Source organism: Ixodes scapularis, unplaced genomic scaffold (genome assembly GCF_016920785.2).
Source record: "Ixodes scapularis isolate PalLabHiFi unplaced genomic scaffold, ASM1692078v2 PGA_scaffold0__279_contigs__length_252992795, whole genome shotgun sequence".
Classification (NCBI taxonomy): Eukaryota; Metazoa; Arthropoda; class Arachnida; order Ixodida; family Ixodidae; genus Ixodes; species Ixodes scapularis.
In genome coordinates, this window is record NW_024609835.1 from 141,448,032 (window position 1) to 141,468,519 (window position 20,488).

Genomic DNA, 20,488 nt, shown 5'->3' on the forward strand with positions numbered 1-20,488 from the left:
GTCGAGCCCCAAACAAGTCATGTCGGGAATTCCTCAAGGAAGTGTTCTTGGGCCGACTTTGTTCAGCATTTTTTTATCAACGATGTGACGTCTTCCCTGCAGTGCACACCCCTTTTGTATGCAGATGATTTGACAATTATGCACCCAGTCCAGAATCCCTCCCAGTATCAGCAACTTCAGGACGACCTCAACACCGTCCATGATTGGTCTGTGACAAACAAGCTCCCCCTGAACATTAACAAATGCTCATCAACCCTCATTACCACATCACGAAGCCATAACACCAGACAGCACAGCTTCCAGCTGAACGGAGAGGAACTCCCCGCCACTAACCGTGCAAGACTTCTTGGTGTGACAGTAGATTCAAAATTAACCTTTTCGCCGCACATTGGGGAGGTGACCTCAAAAGCCCGCCGGATGCTCGGATTTGTGCGTCGAGTCACCCGAGGAGCTGGCGCCAGTGCATTGCGGGACCTGTACACTGCTCTAGTGCTCCCACAACTCGAGTATTGTGCTTCAGTTTGGGACCCTTACCAGAATTCACTGAAAGCGTCCCTCGAGAGTGTGCAGCGGCGTGCCGCCTACACAGTCTTGCGGTGCCAGGCTTCCCCTGGACTGCCACATTACCGCGACCTGTCCACGCAAGAACTTCTGAGGATGGTGGGGTGGAACCCCCTAGCACTTCGCCGGCAGGTTGCATCACTCCGGCTCCTTGCTGACAGCCTCCTCCCAAGAGATCAGGAGCTCCCGCTGGTTAAAAGCTTGCGCCTTACTAGATGTGGTGGGCTACAGCCACTGTTCGGTCGCACTGTGCGTCACCAGAACTCTGTCTTGGTGAAGTGTGCAACCCTCTGGCGGTCGCTGCCAAAGACGCTGACCGACTGTCCACCCCAGGAGAAGGAGGACCTTAAAGCCTGGTGCAAGGAGGCACCGGACTTCCTTCAGCAGTGATCTTCCATGGAAAAAAACGTTGCATGCTTCATTGTCATATTTATTTATTTATTTGTTTCTTTTTTCACAATATGTAGTAGTGCGGCACCACAGGCCTCAGGTATGGGCCAATGGCCTTTCTGTGGTGCCGCAACCCTCCAGGGTTGAATAAAGATATTATTATATTATTATTATTATTATTATATTTGCGCCTATACTCGTTTTCACCACAAGAAAAAAAAAACAAGTTTTGCGTATTGTTCATATGTCGCGCGAAGTAGTTAAAAAATTTGGTTGTCGGAGAAAAACGCAATGATTTTGGCGGTTGAAACGTGTACGTCTTATTGGGATAACTTATATCTAATCTAAAATGCACCTGCATATATCTTAATTCTCCACATAAAGGGGAAAATGAGTAATGCTCCGCGAGCAGCCGGCCTTTTTTTACTGAGGTTCTTGAGGTTAAAACAAGTGTAAGTGTGATCGTGTGCGTTGTACTCGCTTCAGAGGTCGTCATTTTTGGTTGAATTCACTCTATCACAGCTAGCTCAAAATAAAATGTAAGAAACTCACTCACTCTCGCCCTCACGGCCGCGTTCATCTCGAAGTCCTCACCCGCGAACTCGTAAACTAACCGAACTCACGAACTCACGCTTCTCACCGAACTTACCGAATTCACTCCCTTCAACATTTACAAGGGTACAGAATACCTTACTGAGCAAGTAAAAAATGTACAGGGTGAAACAAGGAGACGCCAGGCTCTTTAAATCGACCGGAAAATTCGGTTTCTTAACCTATCGCGCTACGACTTTGTGCAGCGTTGCCCACAGTTGGACCAATGAAATTATCTTATGATTGAAAATTTTGGCGGTCGTAGTAAAGTTTCGCTAAAGAAACAATTTTCAGTTCATTTAAATATGTTGTGCATGATAATTTCACAAGACGTAAAATATTTCGAGCTTAGAATACGCGATACTGCAATTATCGTTTCACAAACAAGAAACTACGTTTTCTCTTTGCCTTCCTCCGCGGGGGGCGAATTTCCCGTTCCCCAGGGATGCGCGGAAGCGCACGTATCTCCGGGCGTTGCAGGCCGGTCGGCTCCTTCTATCCGCAAACATGGCGTCGGTGGTGATCGTCGGCGTGGTCAAAGCTCATCGTTCCGCGTAAAAGCACAATCCTTGACTATGAATTTTCGTCGTGTGTCGCTATGATAACCCAGCACGTACTAGAAAGGAAGATCCACCTACGCGTGCAGCGATGTCGTGGCGGCACTCTCAAGACAGCAGAAACGCCCGTGCCGTCGTGTTTGTTTACTTCGACTACAGTGGTGCTTTCTAGGCATTTGTATCCTCGAACATCGCCCGGATTTCTTATTTGGCACATTTCATGCATGTGCTCAAGTTCAAGGTATTACTGGCGCGTACCGTACAAAGGATGCGAATTTTCACGCGTTTTCATCACCGGAGAAAAGTGATTAGTGTCAGCAATCCTGAGCGCTCGCAACGTCTATCTGATCACGAAATCATATTTCTACGTTGCAATATCGCTGCTAAGATTACATTGTCTTTTATAATCGTAGAAAATTCGTGTGGCGATATTTGTACTATTGCAATGTCGTGTATTAGAGTCGTGATCGTCCAAGACGGCGGACTGAATCTTTTTTATTTTCTTCTTTTCATCCACTATACATTGCAAGCCTATCAAGAAAAAATAATAAATCTTTAGGCTATAGAAAAGTGTCTGTCTATATTCTGTTACGGCATTGAGTAGCAGTGCGTCCCCTTTTTAGAGGGGCCGCTGAAACAGCTGACGGCGGCGTATAGAAGCGGTCGCCGTGCTGACGACCCCCTGCGCTTGTTGTAGTGGTTGCAGGTGTAAGTATGCGCGGCGCAGAGCGGTCGTTCCGGTTGCAACGGACGCAGTCGTAGGTACGCGCTCGTTGCATATGGCTGAACCAGCCTTCCCTCCGTCCTCCCGAGGCGAAAGTCAACGTGGCGACATCGTTTGCGTTTGACATCACGTACTAGAGGTAACGCTGCGATGTCAAACGTTGGTTTGGTTACGACTTGCCCCAACCGCAAATCGAAGAGCGCCCGAATAGGTCTGCGTTTCGTCTTCCTCGGAACCCGAACATGTCTCCGAAGCGGTGCTATCGTGCACATCGCACGTCGGAGTGGCGTCATGGGAAATCATCCCCAGGTCGGCTGTCCGCCGAAGAATTTCAACCTCTAACGGCGTCAGTTCCTCGAGCGTAGAGAACTCCGCCATGATCGAAGCTCGAATGACAAAGAGGTTCGGCCGATGTGGCTACCTCGGGATCACTGCGCGACGGAATGTCGTCCAACGCCATTTGCCCGAGATCCTTTTGATAAGCATGCAAGGACCAATGAGAGTGGTTTCGTTTTCAGATGGATCCGAGGTTTGGCGGCCTTCAATTACATTTTTATTAAAGAAATAATCACCGCATGACTATAATTTTTGGTTTTTATGGATACTTATAGCGAATTCGTTTCACACGCACCGGCCCCGTTCGAGTTCTCTCCCAGAATGCAGCGCACTCGCAGAGTGTTGCACGGAGAACTGGACAAACAAACTCGCCAAATGCACCGAGTGCAGAAGACTGATGCTGCCGCCATCTATGTTGTAGAAAATGTACCGACTTCAAACCGAAACTAGCGCCTTTCTGTTCGGAGTGATTGGTGGGAATGCGAGAGTGCAGTCACTACCAACGTTTATCTACAAACGTTGAACGCTACAACCTGTAGTTTATAGTTGCGATGACTTCAAGCAACTCGGCTGTCGTAGAGATAGTTACAGACGGCGTAAATTTCCCCACCCAGCTGTCTACAAAGCAGCTGGTTGCGATCTTTCAATTCTTATAACCGTTTACACTGAAGAAAACTGATGATGCTGTCCGAGCAGAAGCTTGATCCGTTTGAGCATGGTATTATGCGTGAACCACTGAAAGGGTACGGCTTAAAACTAGTCTGTTGGAATATCCAGCAAAACTTTTCGTGGGACTTTCGATTTCGATCGTCATTACAAGTGGATCAGATGTTAGCCTTGGTGAGGACGTCGAGAACGAGAGCTTTCTCGAACAAAATACGACGGGGCAAGTTAGCTGACGTAGATAAATGTTAAACATGATGATGTTGCCCAAGCTTCGGGTAAAGTCACTGTTTAGATTTCTCTGATGCTTATTTGGTAGTCAGAGTTTTCTGCTGAGCCAGTTTTGCCGACAAATATTCAATTTTTCACCCGCACACGGATGTTGATAAATATCTCGGGGGCCGCTGGTGCGTTTGTTCTGAGCTTTTCTTGACACACTGGTATAGTTCAGCGTCTGTACGGCAATAGAGCGACTTAAAACTGCAAATAAAGCACGGGTTGTCAATTGCTTCCTTCAAGAAATAGCAGACACTCACAATTCAAGCTCGCGTTTGATTCCGTTGCGCACGGGACGCGATTTCTATCAGAAAATCAACTTTTTTTTCTTTCGGTTCCGCGACACATCGTAGCAGACGAACCCTCGTCGTCTGCTCTCGCTCCTCGCCGGCCTCGCCGGAGCGAGGCATGACGGGATTGCATTCTGGCGCACGCCCGATTTTCTCGGTGCAGCGAGTGCATGCACGCGTGCGGTGCCGCCACTGAAACGAACTCGGAGAGTGCAACTACTCGTGGAGTGCCTGCCAAAACGAACTCTCTTTACGCCGCGAGTGGGCACGCGTGGACACGAGTGCCGTGAAACGAACTCGCTATTAGGGCGTCTAAATTCAGCTGTCATCATCAAAACACGAACTCAAAAACCACTTGACTGCTCTTTAACCCATAGAGATCATACATACTAACTCTAGAGGAAAAGGTCCGCATTTTCCCATACATTCTGGCTGCCGCAAGCGGCGGATCATGCAGGCAGACCCTCGGGGTCCCAAACACGGTTACATCATCAGAGCAGTTTCGTGAACTTCAACAATCCACGAACTTACCGGTGGAAAGATATTCGCGTTCCTTTCAAAACTTTTTCTTTCTTTTTTTTTTTTTTTTTTTTTTTTTCATGGCGCGCAGATGTGCGGCCTCGCGTTAACGCTAAACTAAACCATATACCCGGCTTCGCCGGTGGGGCGCGGGTGGGCGCGGTTGAGGAATACGAAACTGCGCAACCACCAGATTTCCGAGATTTCGATAAAAGGAAAGTAAATGCAGCGTAATGACTTTATTGCTTTTTATAAGCGTTAGAATAGCTCAGAATTTAGTTTACAACGTTAAATTATCACTGTTTATATTGCTAGAGTTTTCACTCTTCGCGTTTACCATGGCAACGTTGCTTTCTTTCTCTCGTGTTCTGTCGCTCTCTTTTGCGATCGTTCACTCGGGACCCCGGGTGTCGGCGCACGGGATTTGCCACTCCTCCTCACCCACCTTTACCCCCCTGCTTTAACCAGACCGCATTATCATCATCATCGTCGCCATCATCATCATCATTAGGGCCCCTGAAGCGTCCTTAGCCCAGGGCCCCGAAATGCCTTAATCCGGCTCTGCTTATATTCAAACCATTGATTTATTATAAGCCTAGCTGACATAATCATTACTCTTTTGATTACTTAGGGTTACTATTGCCATGAACTTTAATTCGGCCCAATATACATCTTGGTGACTATTTTGATTCCTTCGAGTTGCGGAATCCACCGTAATATTACTATTTTGATTACTTCGAGCTTCTTTTGACCCCATTGACTTTAAAGGGCAACTCCACTTCATTTTTGGTTTTGAAAAAACAGTGTAGTCCTCTTCAGTATCGCCTAGGAAGACCACACGTGAAATCTTACGACGCAGTTCTGTCTAAATGTTTCTTAAACGGTCCGGCAAACTTTGCAACTCGCCAAGCTGCCGAAATCGGCTGACTTGAGCGGGTGAATTCAGGCGCAACCAACAGCGCAGTCAAGGCTACGGCATGGGCGGAGCCAACATTGAGCTAAACGCCATCTACATGGCCCCCTTTTGCTTGTTTTCACTTCTCCGGGCGAGCGTAGCGCATGACGTCAGCAACGTTGCCTCTCGGCGCTCAGCATTGTCCACGTGATTGGCGTAACGCGCCTGCGCAGCGCGTGTCTTGGGAGCCGTCCGGCCGCCCGCCGTGGTCCCGCCGTTACCGCCGTCTTCCGCGTCACAACCGCCGTCGTCGTCTCACCGATTGTGATAATTGTCTCTCGGAGTTTCGTCCACACTACGGACACCACGTGCGCGCACACTTATGCCGCAGTTGTGCAGACGTCGTCGAATGCCGTAGACACCAAAACGTGGCGTAGAGTGCGGTGCAGACGACACTCGCGCCTGCCACACGCCCGCCCCAATCCCGCCCGTCGTTGGGCCGAGGATCGCGTGACATCTCGTACCACGTGATGACCATGTACTTGGCGACCCGAGGCCAATGTTGCCGGGCGGAGCCGAAGTTTTGGTTTCGATTTCTGCTCGTGTTTAAAATCAGATTTAAAAATATATATCCCATTTTTCGCGAAGCAAACGACGTAGTGTGTTTTACTAGGGCTTTTTAATTCGAAATCAATCATTATCCCGAAATCTTCGGAATTGAGTGGAGTTGCCCTTTAATGCAGCGTACGTTACATTGTGTTGACTCTTTTGATTACTACTTCTAATATTCAACCAATTGACTTATTATGAGGCTAGTTGACATTATGATTACTCTCTCTATTACTTTGAGTTACTATTGACCCAATAAACTTTAATTCGGCATAATTTACATTTTGGTGAGTCTCTTGATTACTTCGAGTGATTATACCACCAACTGATCTTTTATGAGGTCAAAGCACATTTGTATTACTTCGAGTTACTGTTGGTCTAATTGACGTTCTAATACCAATGTCAATTAAGCCGAATTAACGTCACCTGGGTCAAATGTAACTCCAAGTAATCAAAGGAGTAATAATAATGCTAATTGAGCTCGTAATAGATGTACTGGTGGTGTACTAACTTGAACTAATCAAGTGTTCCCAAACTGTTAATTAGGCCGAATTAAAGTTCATTGGGTCCATAATAACTCAGAGTAATGATAAGAGTAATCATAATGTCAATTGAGCTCATAATAAATAATTTGGCTGAATATTACCTCAGTGTAATCAAAACAGTCGTCATAATGTCAACCAGGCCGCATTAAAATCTATCGGTCAAAAGTAACTCGAAGTTGTCAAAAGAGTAATAATATTGAGAATTGAGCTAATAATAGATCAACTATTTGCATAATAACTTGAAATAATCACAGAGGCACCAAAATATCAATTAGCTGACATAGACTATTGAGTAAATAGTAACTCGAAGTAATCAAAAGATTAATTATAATGTGACTCGTGGTCGTAATAAATTGGTGAGTTCATAATTTGCTCAAAGTAATTTAAAGAGTAATCATGACGTCAATTAGGTCGAATCAAATTCTATTGGGTCAATAGTAAGTTGATGTAATCAAAACAGTGACCAAAATGGTAACTGAGTTGATAATAAATCGCTTGGTTGTATAAAAGCTCAAAGTAGCAATGAGAGTGAAGATTATGTCAATGAGATAAATATAAAGTGAAAAAGGTGACTAGTTACTCAAAGTAATAAAGACGTCAATAATTCTGATCTAAACTCAGTTGTGTGACTATAAACTCAGTGTGGATATAAAATCAGTTGTGTGACTATATTGGGAAAAATAAAATGTAACAACTAAGCTATTTCAGTTATTTTAAAGTAAATTGGGTGACTAGTAACACGGAGTAATCATAAGAGTAGTCCCAATCTTAACTGAACTTTTATGTAGTCGCATTTCTCATTATATTTCAAAGTAAATGACTGAGCAATGAAAATTTTACTTTTATAAAATTATTTTTGTCAATGATACCTGTACTGTGTAACCAAAAAGTAATCAGAACGTCGAATGAGCTTCTACCAAAATTATATTTTTGTCAATAATTTATCGAAGTGTAGGGTGATCCAATGGTCACGAGGCTCGATCTAAAATGGACCGTACAAATCGACGCCTGCACGTAGCAATCTCAACTTTTCGTCAAAGGTGTATTTCACATGTCGTTTTTTTCTTGTAACATTACAAGGCGTAGCTCCCTTTCTGTAAGAAATAAGGCCAAGAAACTTGCCAGGGTCTACGGCGGGCGGTGGCGCAGACAGTCAAGTTCAGTAGCGGTGTGTATTTGGCGTTCGTATTGATAGATGGCGCTACCTCCTTATCGCCGACTAGAGTGCCTTCATACACACGCGCGCTTTTGCTTGAGTGGTGACATTTCAGCCATTTTGCCGCCCAATCGTTTTTTTGTTTTTGTTTTTTTTTTACGCATTTTGAAGCGCGCGCAATCTGGTGTCACTCAGCTCGAGCGCGTAGCTTTGGCTAATGCATAGACGCCATTTTACCGCCCAAGTCACGCACCGAGTGCGCGAGAGCGTCACGCGCTGGCACATTCAGGCAGTGTTGCGGAGTTGCCACTCCGGAGTTGGAATGATTCCGGAATCATTCCGCATTTTCACGACCCCGGAATGGAATGGGAATGGAATGGCGGCAACGTTGAAGGGAATGGAATGGGAATGGAATTAGGTGCCTTTTGCCCGGAATGGAATGGGAATAAAATGAGGCACGGTTCTTCTTTTTTTTTTCTTTTTTTTTTTTTTAGTGTTTACGGTCAGCTAAACCGAGCCAGTCAGTGAGTCAGTTGCTCAGAAATAAAATGAGCGGGAAACTGCTACCCCGCGAGGAGCCCTAACAGACTTATACGCCAACAAAATGCAATACAAAAAAAAAAAAACAAGCGTCTAAGCAAAGAGCAAAGGGGGAAAGAGGGGTAACGTGGCGCCTTTCACGGACGCGCAGGCGTCGGGCTTCGATGGCGTTACATGGGAGCGAAACAAGAAACCAAGCACCAAGCAAAAGAAAAGGGAGCGGCAAAGAAAGAAACCGCCATGCACAACTCTCATCGTACTTCTTGTCATGCTTTTTTTGTTGTTGCGACGGTTTGTAGAATGCACGCACGCGCACAGACTGAGATCTGGGAGCGGAAGCGACTCATAACTCGCAGAGCTCTGATAAATCGTTGACTTGGGCGCCGTCGAAAGATGATCAGGTATTGTTTTCTTATAGTTCGAGGCGCGTTGTTTAGCAGGCAGCCAACCCTACCGACTTCCACGTTCATTCGTGCGCACTCCTTTGAAGTGCGAAATGTGGGTTTGCTTCGGCATTAAAACCCCAAAGCGAGATTCACTTCCCTCTTCTCCTCTTGCGCTTTGCTCCGAGGCTTGTTTTTTTTTTTTTTTTTTCTTTGTACTGCATTTGTATTGTATGTCCGCCTATTACTTGGTCTTTGTTCCGATGCTTGTTTTCTGTGTTTTATGTTTTAGTGGGTTGGGGTTACAAGCAAGCTAGCGGATTCCCGCTCATTTCCCTTGACTTTAGTCTCTGCATACTTTGTTTCACCTTGCGATGGACCGCTGCGGACGCTACGAGTCACCCTAGGCAATCCAGTACCGTGAGCGGGACTGCAGGGTGACGCAGCACTCAGAAAGCACTGGATTGGTTTCGATGGCTCTCGTGCTGTCTGTTGAGGTCCATCATAAGGTGAAGTAGACTATCGTCGCCGCTCTTGGTGTGACCGAACTGACTAGACCCGCAGAAAGACCGTCCCGCGCCAGACGAGGTGCGACCGTTGCTGTGAGGGCAACTGAGAAGGAGAGCTGGGTGCAGACTTGTACGTAATCCGTTACAAGTAACGAAATTACTTGTAATCCCTTACATTTTTCAGTAATTTAGTAACGGAATAATTACATATTTTCTAGAGTAATTTTAAAGTAATTCCCTTAAGGCCCGTTCACACTCTTGCGACTGCTTGAGACCTCTTAAACCTGGGTTCCTTAAAACTTCTTAAACCAGAGAACACACTGGCGCCATCTATTGGGAAGCAGTGTAAACTCTGCGGTCCGGCATATTTTTTTTTTATTTCTCGCGCAATATCCTTTCTTTTTTGGCTCGATAAGCTTTTGTCAATGTTATAAACAAGCCTTTCTATGGGTATTACGCACATTTGACCTCGGAAATCCCGCAAAACCTTCGCTTTTGTAAAATGCAGTTCTAGGGTCACCGCATAGATGGCGCCACAATGTCAGTGTGTTTCCTCATTCTAGAAACATTTAAAGGCCCGTTCACACTCTTGCGACCGAGTACGACTGAGAGAGACGAGATCTCTTACAACTTCTTAAATGTTTCTAGAATGAGGGAACACACTGACATTGTGGCGCCATCTATGCGGTGACCCTAGAACTGCATTTCACAAAAGCGAAGGTTTTGCGGGATTTCCGAGATCAAATGTGCGTAATAATCATAGAAAGGCTCATTTATAACATTGACAAAAGTTTTGCGAGCCAAAAAAGAAAGGATATTGCGCGAGAAATAAAAAAAAATATGCCGGACCGCCGAGTTTACACTGCTTCCCAATAGATGGCGCCAGTGTGTTCTCTGGTTTAAGAAGTTTTAAGGAACCCAGGTTTAAGAGGTCGCAAGCAGTCGCAAGAGTGTGAACGGGCCTTAAGAAGTTGTAACAGATCTCGTCTCTCTCAGTCGTACTCGGTCGCAAGAGTGTGAACGGGCCTTGACATTTATGACGTAACAGATTCCTTGTAATCCGTTACATTTTTTTGACAGAACCAACCCCCCCCCCCCCCAGTCTAAATATATATATATATATATATATTTTTTTTTTTTTTTATAATGTCGAGCGCAGAGACACTGTCCCGCGAATCGACCAGCGCAAAGGGAGGCTTGGCATTCTTCAGTTCCGCAAAACCTTTTTTTGCAACACCAAGCCCCTGAATCTATATTTTTTTATACCCTAACATCGATGTCAAAAAATCCAAATAAACAATTATACACACAAAAAAAAGGGGGGGCAAGTAATTTCCGCTTTTTTTTTAGTCCCTTTGTTTTTTTCTTTGCGATCGAAGATGGGGAGAGGAGGACACCAAGTGATTGTGCGCCTCTCCGAGAATCTCGAAGCGGTAAGTGCACTGAAAATAATTAACAATGCCCTTTTCGGTTATAGTGACTACGGCCATCTTCATAATGTCACAACACGAGGCAACGCTCCGTCTACCCTACCCTTTTTGTGAGTCAGCTTTTTGCGAGCACTTAGAAAATGGTAATAGTCTTCCTTTCTTCTTCCTGTTTTGTCCCAGCAGACGCATGTTATGTCAAGCAGATATTTTTACAGATAAAACATAATGGTAGCTGACGTCGACTTGATATTCTGGGCTTGAGGAGCGAGTGAAATTCATGAGTGGGGCCATAGCGCGGCTTACTTAGTACTCTACCCTTTGCTGCCCGTGGCATCAGCGAACGTCTATCTGGAGAACACCGGAGTAAACTGCAGTCGGTCCGTGCTCCGTGCATTTTTGAACGGCACCAAGACAGGTACACAGGGCAAACGTGCGTTTAAATTTCCTTGTTTTAACCGTTTGTTATGAGTGTCCTTCTTTTTCTTTTATTACTTATATTTATATACTGGAAACTTTTTTTTTTTTTATTCACCAACGCCTCAAGTGAGGCTCGAACTGTTCAGAACCAAAGGAAGAAGAATATCGAGCCAAACCTCATTTATTATTTAATTATAACCTTACTGTTACAACTATGTTTTGCTATTAATGACTTCTACAGCTTCGCGATTTCGGCAATGGAGAATTTTAGTAGATCGGTCCGATGACTCCGATAACGATATCCGATACTTCGCCGCCGTCTTTGCGTATGCATCATATCGTTATCGGGTGCCGTTATCGCGGGAATCGGAGGTAACGGAAGGATCTACTAAATCTCTCGAATAACAGGCAACGGCTGCAACGACGAAGATTTGCTCTACATTCGAGGTAAATATTACTTCCCTTGCTTCGCTGAAAAAGCTCAATGCAGAGCATGAAGAATTCGTGAGGCACAATATGGCACTCCCATCCAGTGCGTCAGCTCAAATGGTGTTCAGCGTAGCAGTCGACCTATTGAGTAAGAAATAACGCAGAATGTCTGACGAGACTTTCGAGAGCCAGCTTTTGCTCAAAATACTCAAGGTCATTAAATGGAACAGGTGGCAATAATAAGAACTTGAATAACTCTCTTCCCTTCGTTTCTTACTTAAAGACAATAATGTTAAAAGTAACGCCACGAAAGTAACGGATTACTTTTTGGGGTAACGGTCAGTTACTTTCATGGGAGGGTAATTGTAATTGTAACAAATTACAATTTAGCCTCGAGTAATTGTAAATGTAATTCCTTACTATTTTTCAGTAACGTAAGTCTGGCTGGGTGTTAGCTGCCACTGAGGTTTTGACTTCCGCGCTTGTCGGCTGTCCGGTCTGCATTCGTGCTCCTTGTCCTGGACCCTATTTGAGGCGGTGAGAAGTAAGTTGGACGGTGTTAATGAGGAAACACGGGGAATGTCAATTCGAACGGTGCGGTATTACCCCGTTAATTGTATCTTGATGTGAAGAGCATTGTCAACGCTGACTTCCCGACCCGTCGCCACTACGCGAACAACGGACACCGAGGTTGAAGAATGAATCGGTTGGTACCGTCTGCTGCCTGAACCAGCCACTCGATCAGCGCGAAGAGGAACATCACAATTCGGACGAGAAGACAAGATAAATACAGATGAGTCATGGCATTGTAGAAGACATTTTTCTACATTAGTCGCGAAGAAAATAAACAAGCTGCACGCTGAAAGTTGTGCAACGAAACTATACACGGTGCAGTCGGCGTATATCATCGAACTTTATTCGCCGTCTGAAGAGGAAACACGAGAATGAGTATGCGTAGTGTGGAAAAGGGCAGGCGAACCAGCCAAAAATTGAATTGAATAGGATAAGAAATATCGAGACTCGTAAAGCAAGCGTGAACTTATGCGTTTTAAAACAGGTTTCGTGACATGGTCTGTACGGTCCCTTGTGCTGCGCCGCAGAGGTTGCATTTCGTCAGAGGATGTGTTCTGCCGCTGTGCATGGAGTCGTGTGCATGGAGCGTGACGTGTGTCAGCCATCCCGGGCTTGACACGTTTCTATGCTGTAGGTGAGCAACTCGGCGAGTGCAGTCGACGCAGGTACGCTGTTCATATAAGAGATCAAAACCGACGGGTGGAGATTGAGCACAGGATCCATCATCCATGGGTTCTGCAGTGCGAACTTTCGCTATGCGTTTTCCGAGCTGCGGAGCGCTAGGACATTGGGCCGGCGGTAACTCAACGCGATTCAAATGGGATTTGACTTTGCGCCGTAGTGATGTGCGTGCTATTTCGGTATACCGCGCCCGCGCTATGTAAACACGCTACACATGTCTGTGGCGCTGCCCAGTTTTCAACAACAGAAGAGTTTACATGTCAGGGCCCTCAAAGCTGCGGCGGTGACGAAATTCACGACAGTTCTTAAAGGGACACTGACACCCCCCAAATTGTTTTTTTAATTTTTTGCCAGGCGCTTCATTATGGTGTCGGAGGACTACCCAATTAATATTTTGCAACTGAGTAGCGTATTTTTTTAATAAAGTCAAAAGGCGCAACTGCTCGAAACCGAAACCGAAACCCGACGGAGGTCGGAGAAGTGGAGAGAAGAGAGTGAGTGGCGGAAGTCACGTGGCTACACCCGACCGTGTGTTTTTTTTTTTTTTTTTTTCTCCCTCCCGGTAGCAGACGACATGCGGTGTTTGGGAACTGCTCGCCGTGGGATTCTTTTGCAGTTATGTATGTTCCGCTCGTTGTTCTCTACTCCAAGATGAGTTGTTTTGTACATTGAGGAGTTGGAGATGAGTAGTGAGTGCCCGTGGTGAATTTTGATCGGCTCCGAAAAGAATACACCCAAGATGTTGCGTGAAAAGCTGGCTCACATGTCCCGCGTCCGAAACAGAAGTGGCATTGTGCGACAGAGTTTCCGAAAGATCAACGGGATCGGGACCAATGGCTGGCTGCAATTCCTGTAAACCATTTACGGGCACCTCGGAAAGCGGACGCTACCTGATTTATATGCTCCTTGTATTTTGTGGAAAGTGATTACATTGAGTTCGCAGGTGTCAAAAAAGATATCCCATACCATCTAATTCAGCGACGTGTCGTCCACAACATTCGTTTCTTTTTTCTTTTTTTGTTTCTTCAATAATAATTGTAAAAAAAAAAAAAATGTAGACATCAAAAAATATTTAGAAAAAAAAAAAAAAAAAAAGTTTCACGGGGGATCGAACCCGGCTCTACCGGGTGCGAAGGGGGACGTCTTTCCCACTGAGCTACTGGGGCTTTTTTTTTTTTTTTTTTTTTTTTTTATTGCATGGAAAAAATACGACAATACCAAGGTGCCTATTTAACGTTCAATTTTGTGCACTGTTCACTCATACTTCAAAACTCTTTGATGTCTCGCAGGTTAGTAAACAATGGTAGCCAGTCGGGTGCGTCTGACAGGGTATCATACACACTTTTGACACGGATTACAAGGTCGATGAAATGCAAGCGTACAGTTTTTGGGTGGACGTTTTCGTTTCTAACATCAAGACGGGATTTCCACATGCTGTACAAAGACAGAAGAATTACAAGGTCAAAAGGAAAGGTATCCCCAGGTGAAACAGGTAAGAAACGAATCGTGTAACTTGTAATATCAATGTCTTTCTTTAGAGTGCGCTGCAAAACATCCCAAAAGAACACTGCATCCCAGCAGTGGATAAAAGCGTGCTCTACTGTTTCAGGTGTTTTACACAGGGTACAGTTTTCTGACCATGGTACGAATAGTCCCTTTTCTTGTAACCACACTTTGGTAGGCAATACGGAGCAATGCAGTTTAAAAAAAAAGGTTTTAGCCGCAGCGGGAATGCACATTTTCTTTACCCGACGTAGTACATCTTGGCCGGGGTTATTATCAAACATAATGCGATACATTGGCGCCGGAAAGATGACACTTACTAGGTCTTTTGTTAACTTCTTTCGTGTTATAGTCGTTAGATAATCTCTTGAAAATCTTACAGACAAAAAATTAAAGGCATCAACTACTTCTTTCAGGTACCCTATCAGCACACACGTTGGGCTTCCGGCGGAAGATACAATAAAATCTGGAAGAGAGGATGCCAGTCTATTTTGTACGACTTCTCGAAGGAAGGGATGTTCTTGGTCTCTAAGAAAAAGAAATCGTGAAACCAATTGGCGTATGAATAAATGAGGAAGGCCAAGTCCACCGTCAGACACACGACGAAACAAGTTGTCGCGGCGCATTGGTTCCCAAGAGGACTTCCAAACGAAAACGGCAAACACTCTGTGCAACTTTTGAATATTAGTCCGTGCACAGTGAAGGACCTGCAGGACATACCAGAGCTTGGCCGCTAGAAATACGTTACAAACTGTCGATCGTGCAAAGATTGACAAATTCCTGTGAGACCAACTTTTGGCTCTCCTTTCTATGGCAGTCGCAACTTGGGACCAATAGAATGTGCTGTTCTTGAAGTGTCTCAAGGGCACTCCCAGGTAATTGCAAGGAGTGCAACTCCACTGAATGCCTTCATATTGCTCTGGTGTTGTGGCCCAAGCACCATGCCAGACTCCTCTGCACTTTTCGATATTTAGTGAGGCTCCAGTAGCTTCGCAAAAGCGGCGTGTGAGCTCTATAGCGTGGATCACGCTTTTCTTGTCCTTGCAGAAGTAGGCTACATCATCTGCGTAAGCCTGGACTTTAATTTCTGTTTTGCACAAAATGTAGCCCTGTACTTGCTCACTTCTCTTTATACTTTGGCACAAGGGTTCAAGGTATAATGTAAAAAGCAAGGGGGACAAAGGACAGCCTTGCCGAACCGAAGAACGGACTGGAATGTTCGGTGTGACGTTATTGTTTATGACTAAGCTCGTGTAGCAGTTACTGTAAGACATTTTAACACCTTGAAATATCATATTTCCAACGCCAACATATGAAAGAATTGTAAAAAGCACGTTATGACAAACACGGTCAAATGCTTTCGCGAGATCAATCTGAAGTATTGCAACTTGACTACTGCTGTCGGTTACACATTCCAATACACTCCTCGCAATGTGAACATTTGTCTGGATGGCTCTACCACGAATGCCACATGTCTGGTGATTCCCAACTAGTTCGCAAATGACACGTTGTAATCTATTTGTTAACAATTTCGCGAATATTTTGTAATCTACATTGCATAACGTGATTGGTCTATAGCCGGTTACATGTAAGAGTTTCTGCTTGTCATCAGTCTTTGGAATGAGAATAGTATGTGTACGCAGAAATGAAGGTGGAAGAGAATTAGTTTCATAGGCCTCTTGAAAAATCCCTAGTAAGATGGGACATAAGATATTTTTACGCAATTTATAAAATTCTGCAGTAATGCCATCAGGACCTGGTGTTTTTTTATTTGGAAGGGCATCTACGACCTTTTCTATTTCAGTCATGCTGAAAGGTTCTTCCAGCTCTTTTGTGCACTGTTGATCTAACTGGGGCAGCAGAGATACTAGTTCTTTCAGATATTCATTATCTTTCGATGTTGCATTATTGCCAAAAACCTCCTTGTAATGTTCACAAAACGCATTCGCTATAATCTCTTTATCTTGGATAAGCACGCTATTTTGTTCTATTTCATGTATTTCTTTCGACATCGCGTACCTTTTTTCCTCCTCCATTGCCTTTTTTGTTGGCTGCTCTCCCAAGAAATATTTTTCAGCACGCGTGCGCACAACCGCGCCCTGGTAACGTTCGTGATAAAATTGATCTAATTCAGCTTTTATGCGAGTTATATCTTCTAAACCTTGCCCAGGATATTTGCATTCAAGATCAACCAAGACGCGTAAATTATGCTGCAGCATCTTTTCTGCCTCAGACTTCTGAAATTTTATAATACTACCTCTCTCAATTGCCAGCTGTTTGAGTTCTTGCTTGAAACGCTCCCATTTAACAAATATCTGCTCAGTTGTGTGTCCTATCTGCTGAAGCAGATCGGTCGTACTAGCCAGAAACTTTTCATCTTTTAGCAGTTGGTTATTAAGCTTCCATAGCTTCCAGTTTATATTTTTATTTTTACGTTTATGACCAACAGTTAGTGATACCATGCAGTGATCTGTAAAAAAGACTGGGTCTACCGCGTAACCATTTAAATTTTCAATCAGTTCTGTGGAGCAGTAAATTCTATCTAGTCTTGCGTGAGATGAATTTTGAAAATGTGTGTATGGAAGCTGTTTTCCGCCAAGCTGAACTGTAGCAGCATCGAAAAGATTGCTTTCATCAACTAAATCTAGCAGCAGCCTTGCGCTCTTGTCAATTCGCGCTTTAGTTGGAGCTCTGTCAGCTTCATCGCAAACACAGTTGAAATCTCCTAGAAGAACCAACATCCTGTCACAAATTAAATAAGGCCGGAGATGGTGAAAAAACGTTACTCTGTTAGCAACGTCATTTGGCGCATAAACACATATGACTCTCCACCTTGCGTCAAAAACTCGAAAATCGCACAAAATGAAGCGGCCACAAAGGTCTGTTGTGACCATTAATTCAGACAGGTGAAAAGACTTTCTAATGAACAATAAACAGCCACCAGACAGACCAACAGCATGGCTCACGCATACTTCGTAGTCTTGCAGAAAATATTTTAAGGCACGTTCTACCTGTTCATCAGTCGAAAGCTTTGTTTCCTGGATAGCCAGAAAATCGACTTCTTTATCTTCAATTAAGCGTTTTAAATGATACTGTTTTTTTCTAGAATTAAAACCCCTTACATTTAAAGTCGCAAAACGAGGGCCATCTACTAGGGGAAGGTGAAGGGGAGTGGGAGGAGGAGAAAGAAGGGAGGGGGAGGGTTTTGCTTATACATGAATGTCTAGCGTGAAAGGGTGGACTTTCGCTTACTCGCGACGGTGCCAGGCGGCACCTCTTTTTTTCGCTTGCTGTCATTAGCGTCCTTAGTGCTGATTGTTGTGTCCATCTCGGTTGGGGGCTCCTCTTTGCGATCCGATGACTTGTGGTCTTCTGTTGTATCTGCTATCTGCCCAGGTGCTTTCGACGTTTCCTGGGTGTCTTCCTGATTGGTCTCCTGGCAAGCTGTTACAACTGCTTGCGTGGTCGCGCTGGCTTGACTCTCAGAAAGTCTTTTGTCAGTTGTGGCTTTGCTGTCATCAGAACTCGGAGGCACGGGGTCTTTGGGCCTCTCTTGTGAGGAAAGAACCTCACCGCTAGCGTCTACCACTTCGGTTATGTCAATCAATAGTTCCGAATGGGCGTCTGGTTCGATGAAAGGACCTCGTAGCACGGTTGCATAGCTAGAGTAGCACTCGTCACTTTCATGACCAAATCTGTTGCAACGTGCACACTTTGGAGTACGACACTGTCTACGGATGTGGCCGACCTTTTTGCATCGTAGACACAAGGGTGGCCGTCCGGTCATGACCACAAGACACTGGGAACCGGCGACTTTGAGCAGATGAGGCACGTTTTCCGTTGTCGCTGTGTCATGTAGAGTCAGACAGACTTCTCTGTTCATTGTTTCCATGTTCTCCATCCCTGGAACTCGCCACTTTTCTCGCGTCACGCTCCGCACAGTTCCACAGGGCGCCAACGCCTCAGCGATCTTCTTGTCTTCTAAATACAGTGGCAGCCAGAGAAGCTTGATCTTTACATCTTTAGAATTTGGATCTATTACGAGACATTTCTTTCCTTTCACGTTCAGTTCTTTCACCGCTTTCAGCCTTTCCGCGGCTGCGGGGCTTGCGAGCGTTGCCATCCAAAAATGGCTCATCTGAAACTGCCCCAGGGACAGCACTTCACTCAAATCGATTACATCTTTCAGACCATCGCGAAAGTCTATCGCACGGTAGGGTCGGCCTGTAAGGTCAGCATGGAGAAAGACGGAGTTGAGGCATAAAGCTCCCGGTGGGAAACGAGGAAGGACAATCCTGTACTCATCTTGGCTTGCCGCCTGCGCCCGGGCGTCCCCTGGGCCTACGGGTACTGTCGTTGAGTTGTCCGGGTACATCCTTTGAATGTCGGTATTAACGGTTAGACCTGAAGTAGAAGGGTTTCCTCGGCCTGAGGCCGATTGTTGATTTTCACTGGAGAACATGAAAATACGTCCGTTCGAAAACGGCGTCTTCTTCTTTCTCCTCTGAGCTACTGGGGCATATCGAAAGTGGGGTATCTTTTTCCTTAGTCAGCCGATAAACTGTAGGTTGGAAAGTTTGCTGCCGATTTTCCTCTAGCAAAAGCACTCCCGGGTCGAAGTCGGGATGCACCACGCATTGGCGACATTCTCACCTGGTAAAGAAATCGTACGCGTGCATATTCCACTCGAAGTAGACACGTCGCGCTTGACGTTTGCGCGAGCGATGTCTTCAGCCACGAGAAGGGAGCGACGGCTCGGCGACGTCTTCGTGCAAATCAGCTTGGTGGTCGGGCGTGTCGTACGGGATGAATACCAATTCTTTTGACCAGTCCCAAATTTCTCTTTTAAAGGCAGACAAAATTCGCCGGTACCGCGAACGACAGTTCTGAAATAGAGGTCCCACGCCCGTCGTCCGCTGCCATCGCCGTCCCTGCGAGTCCCACGATACGCGAAACGACGCACGCACAGAATGCTTCCGGTTGTCTGTGGAACTTTTTTTTCAATCAACGTATTTGCAGCTTTTTAGAAGCCACAAAAAATGGGTTTTATATTTTTTTCTATTTTTAATATTGAGTGTGTGCTTTCAGTGACCCACGACTTTGATTAAATTTGGTGGTCGCATCGATACCTTAAGAAAACGGCCCGTGACCGCGGAAAAGAGAGTGAGCGAGACTCGAACCGGCCAGTTCTTGATCGGCGGTTTTCGGGCGGAAAAAAACCGAATTTCGAGCCGCAAATTCTGTTCTGGGTAGTTGAGCTCTCATATGTCACGTACAACTAAAAACCTCGGCGAGCATAAATACCCTGTCAGTGTCCCTTTAAATTGACGCCGCATATTTGCGTCGGTCGCAAGATAAGCAGAATTCGACGATATTGTCCACTGTATAATTTTCTTATAAGTCGGTTCGAGTGCTTCAGTCAAAGCGTTAGTGTGTGTTTAGGAACAGGTGAAGCGTAGAAAAGGACACGCATCAACCGCGAAACTGATACGAAGAGATGAACTGTAGCAAATGCGCGGTCTATCACGCCCATACCGAAACCGAAACCAATTTATGGGGAACTGCGTAGGGGATGAACACAGATCTGTTAGCTCCGCCTCTTAGCTTCTCTTCATTGCCACAGAAAGTTGACTCCCTTATCCTTGCTGAATCTTTAGAAAAGTTCGGCAAAAGGTCGGCGCCGAATTTTTGATTCGGCAAAAGTTCGGCTCATGCCCATCCACTATTTGCTCGTGTAAATCAACGAGCTTGTGTAAATGAATGCTAGGTTACGCTACCTACCGTCTAATTTAAATAAATTTACTATTTATTTCTCTACTTATTTAAACAAATGTTACATGAATTGTTATCCATTTATCTGTATAATTTGATCACAATCACGTGGCCACGTTGGTCACGTGTTGTTTTGGTT

The 20,488-nt window shown here is 45.2% G+C and overlaps 1 protein-coding gene across 1 annotated transcript; it reads left to right on the top strand.

The window, feature by feature from the left end:
* The first annotated feature begins 138 nt into the window (after nucleotides 1-138).
* Nucleotides 139-951, top strand: LOC121837515. The gene has a single exon (XM_042293117.1). It carries the CDS (start codon nucleotides 139-141, stop codon nucleotides 949-951), a length of 813 nt encoding a protein of 270 aa, XP_042149051.1.
* The last annotated feature ends 19,537 nt before the right edge of the window (nucleotides 952-20,488 follow it).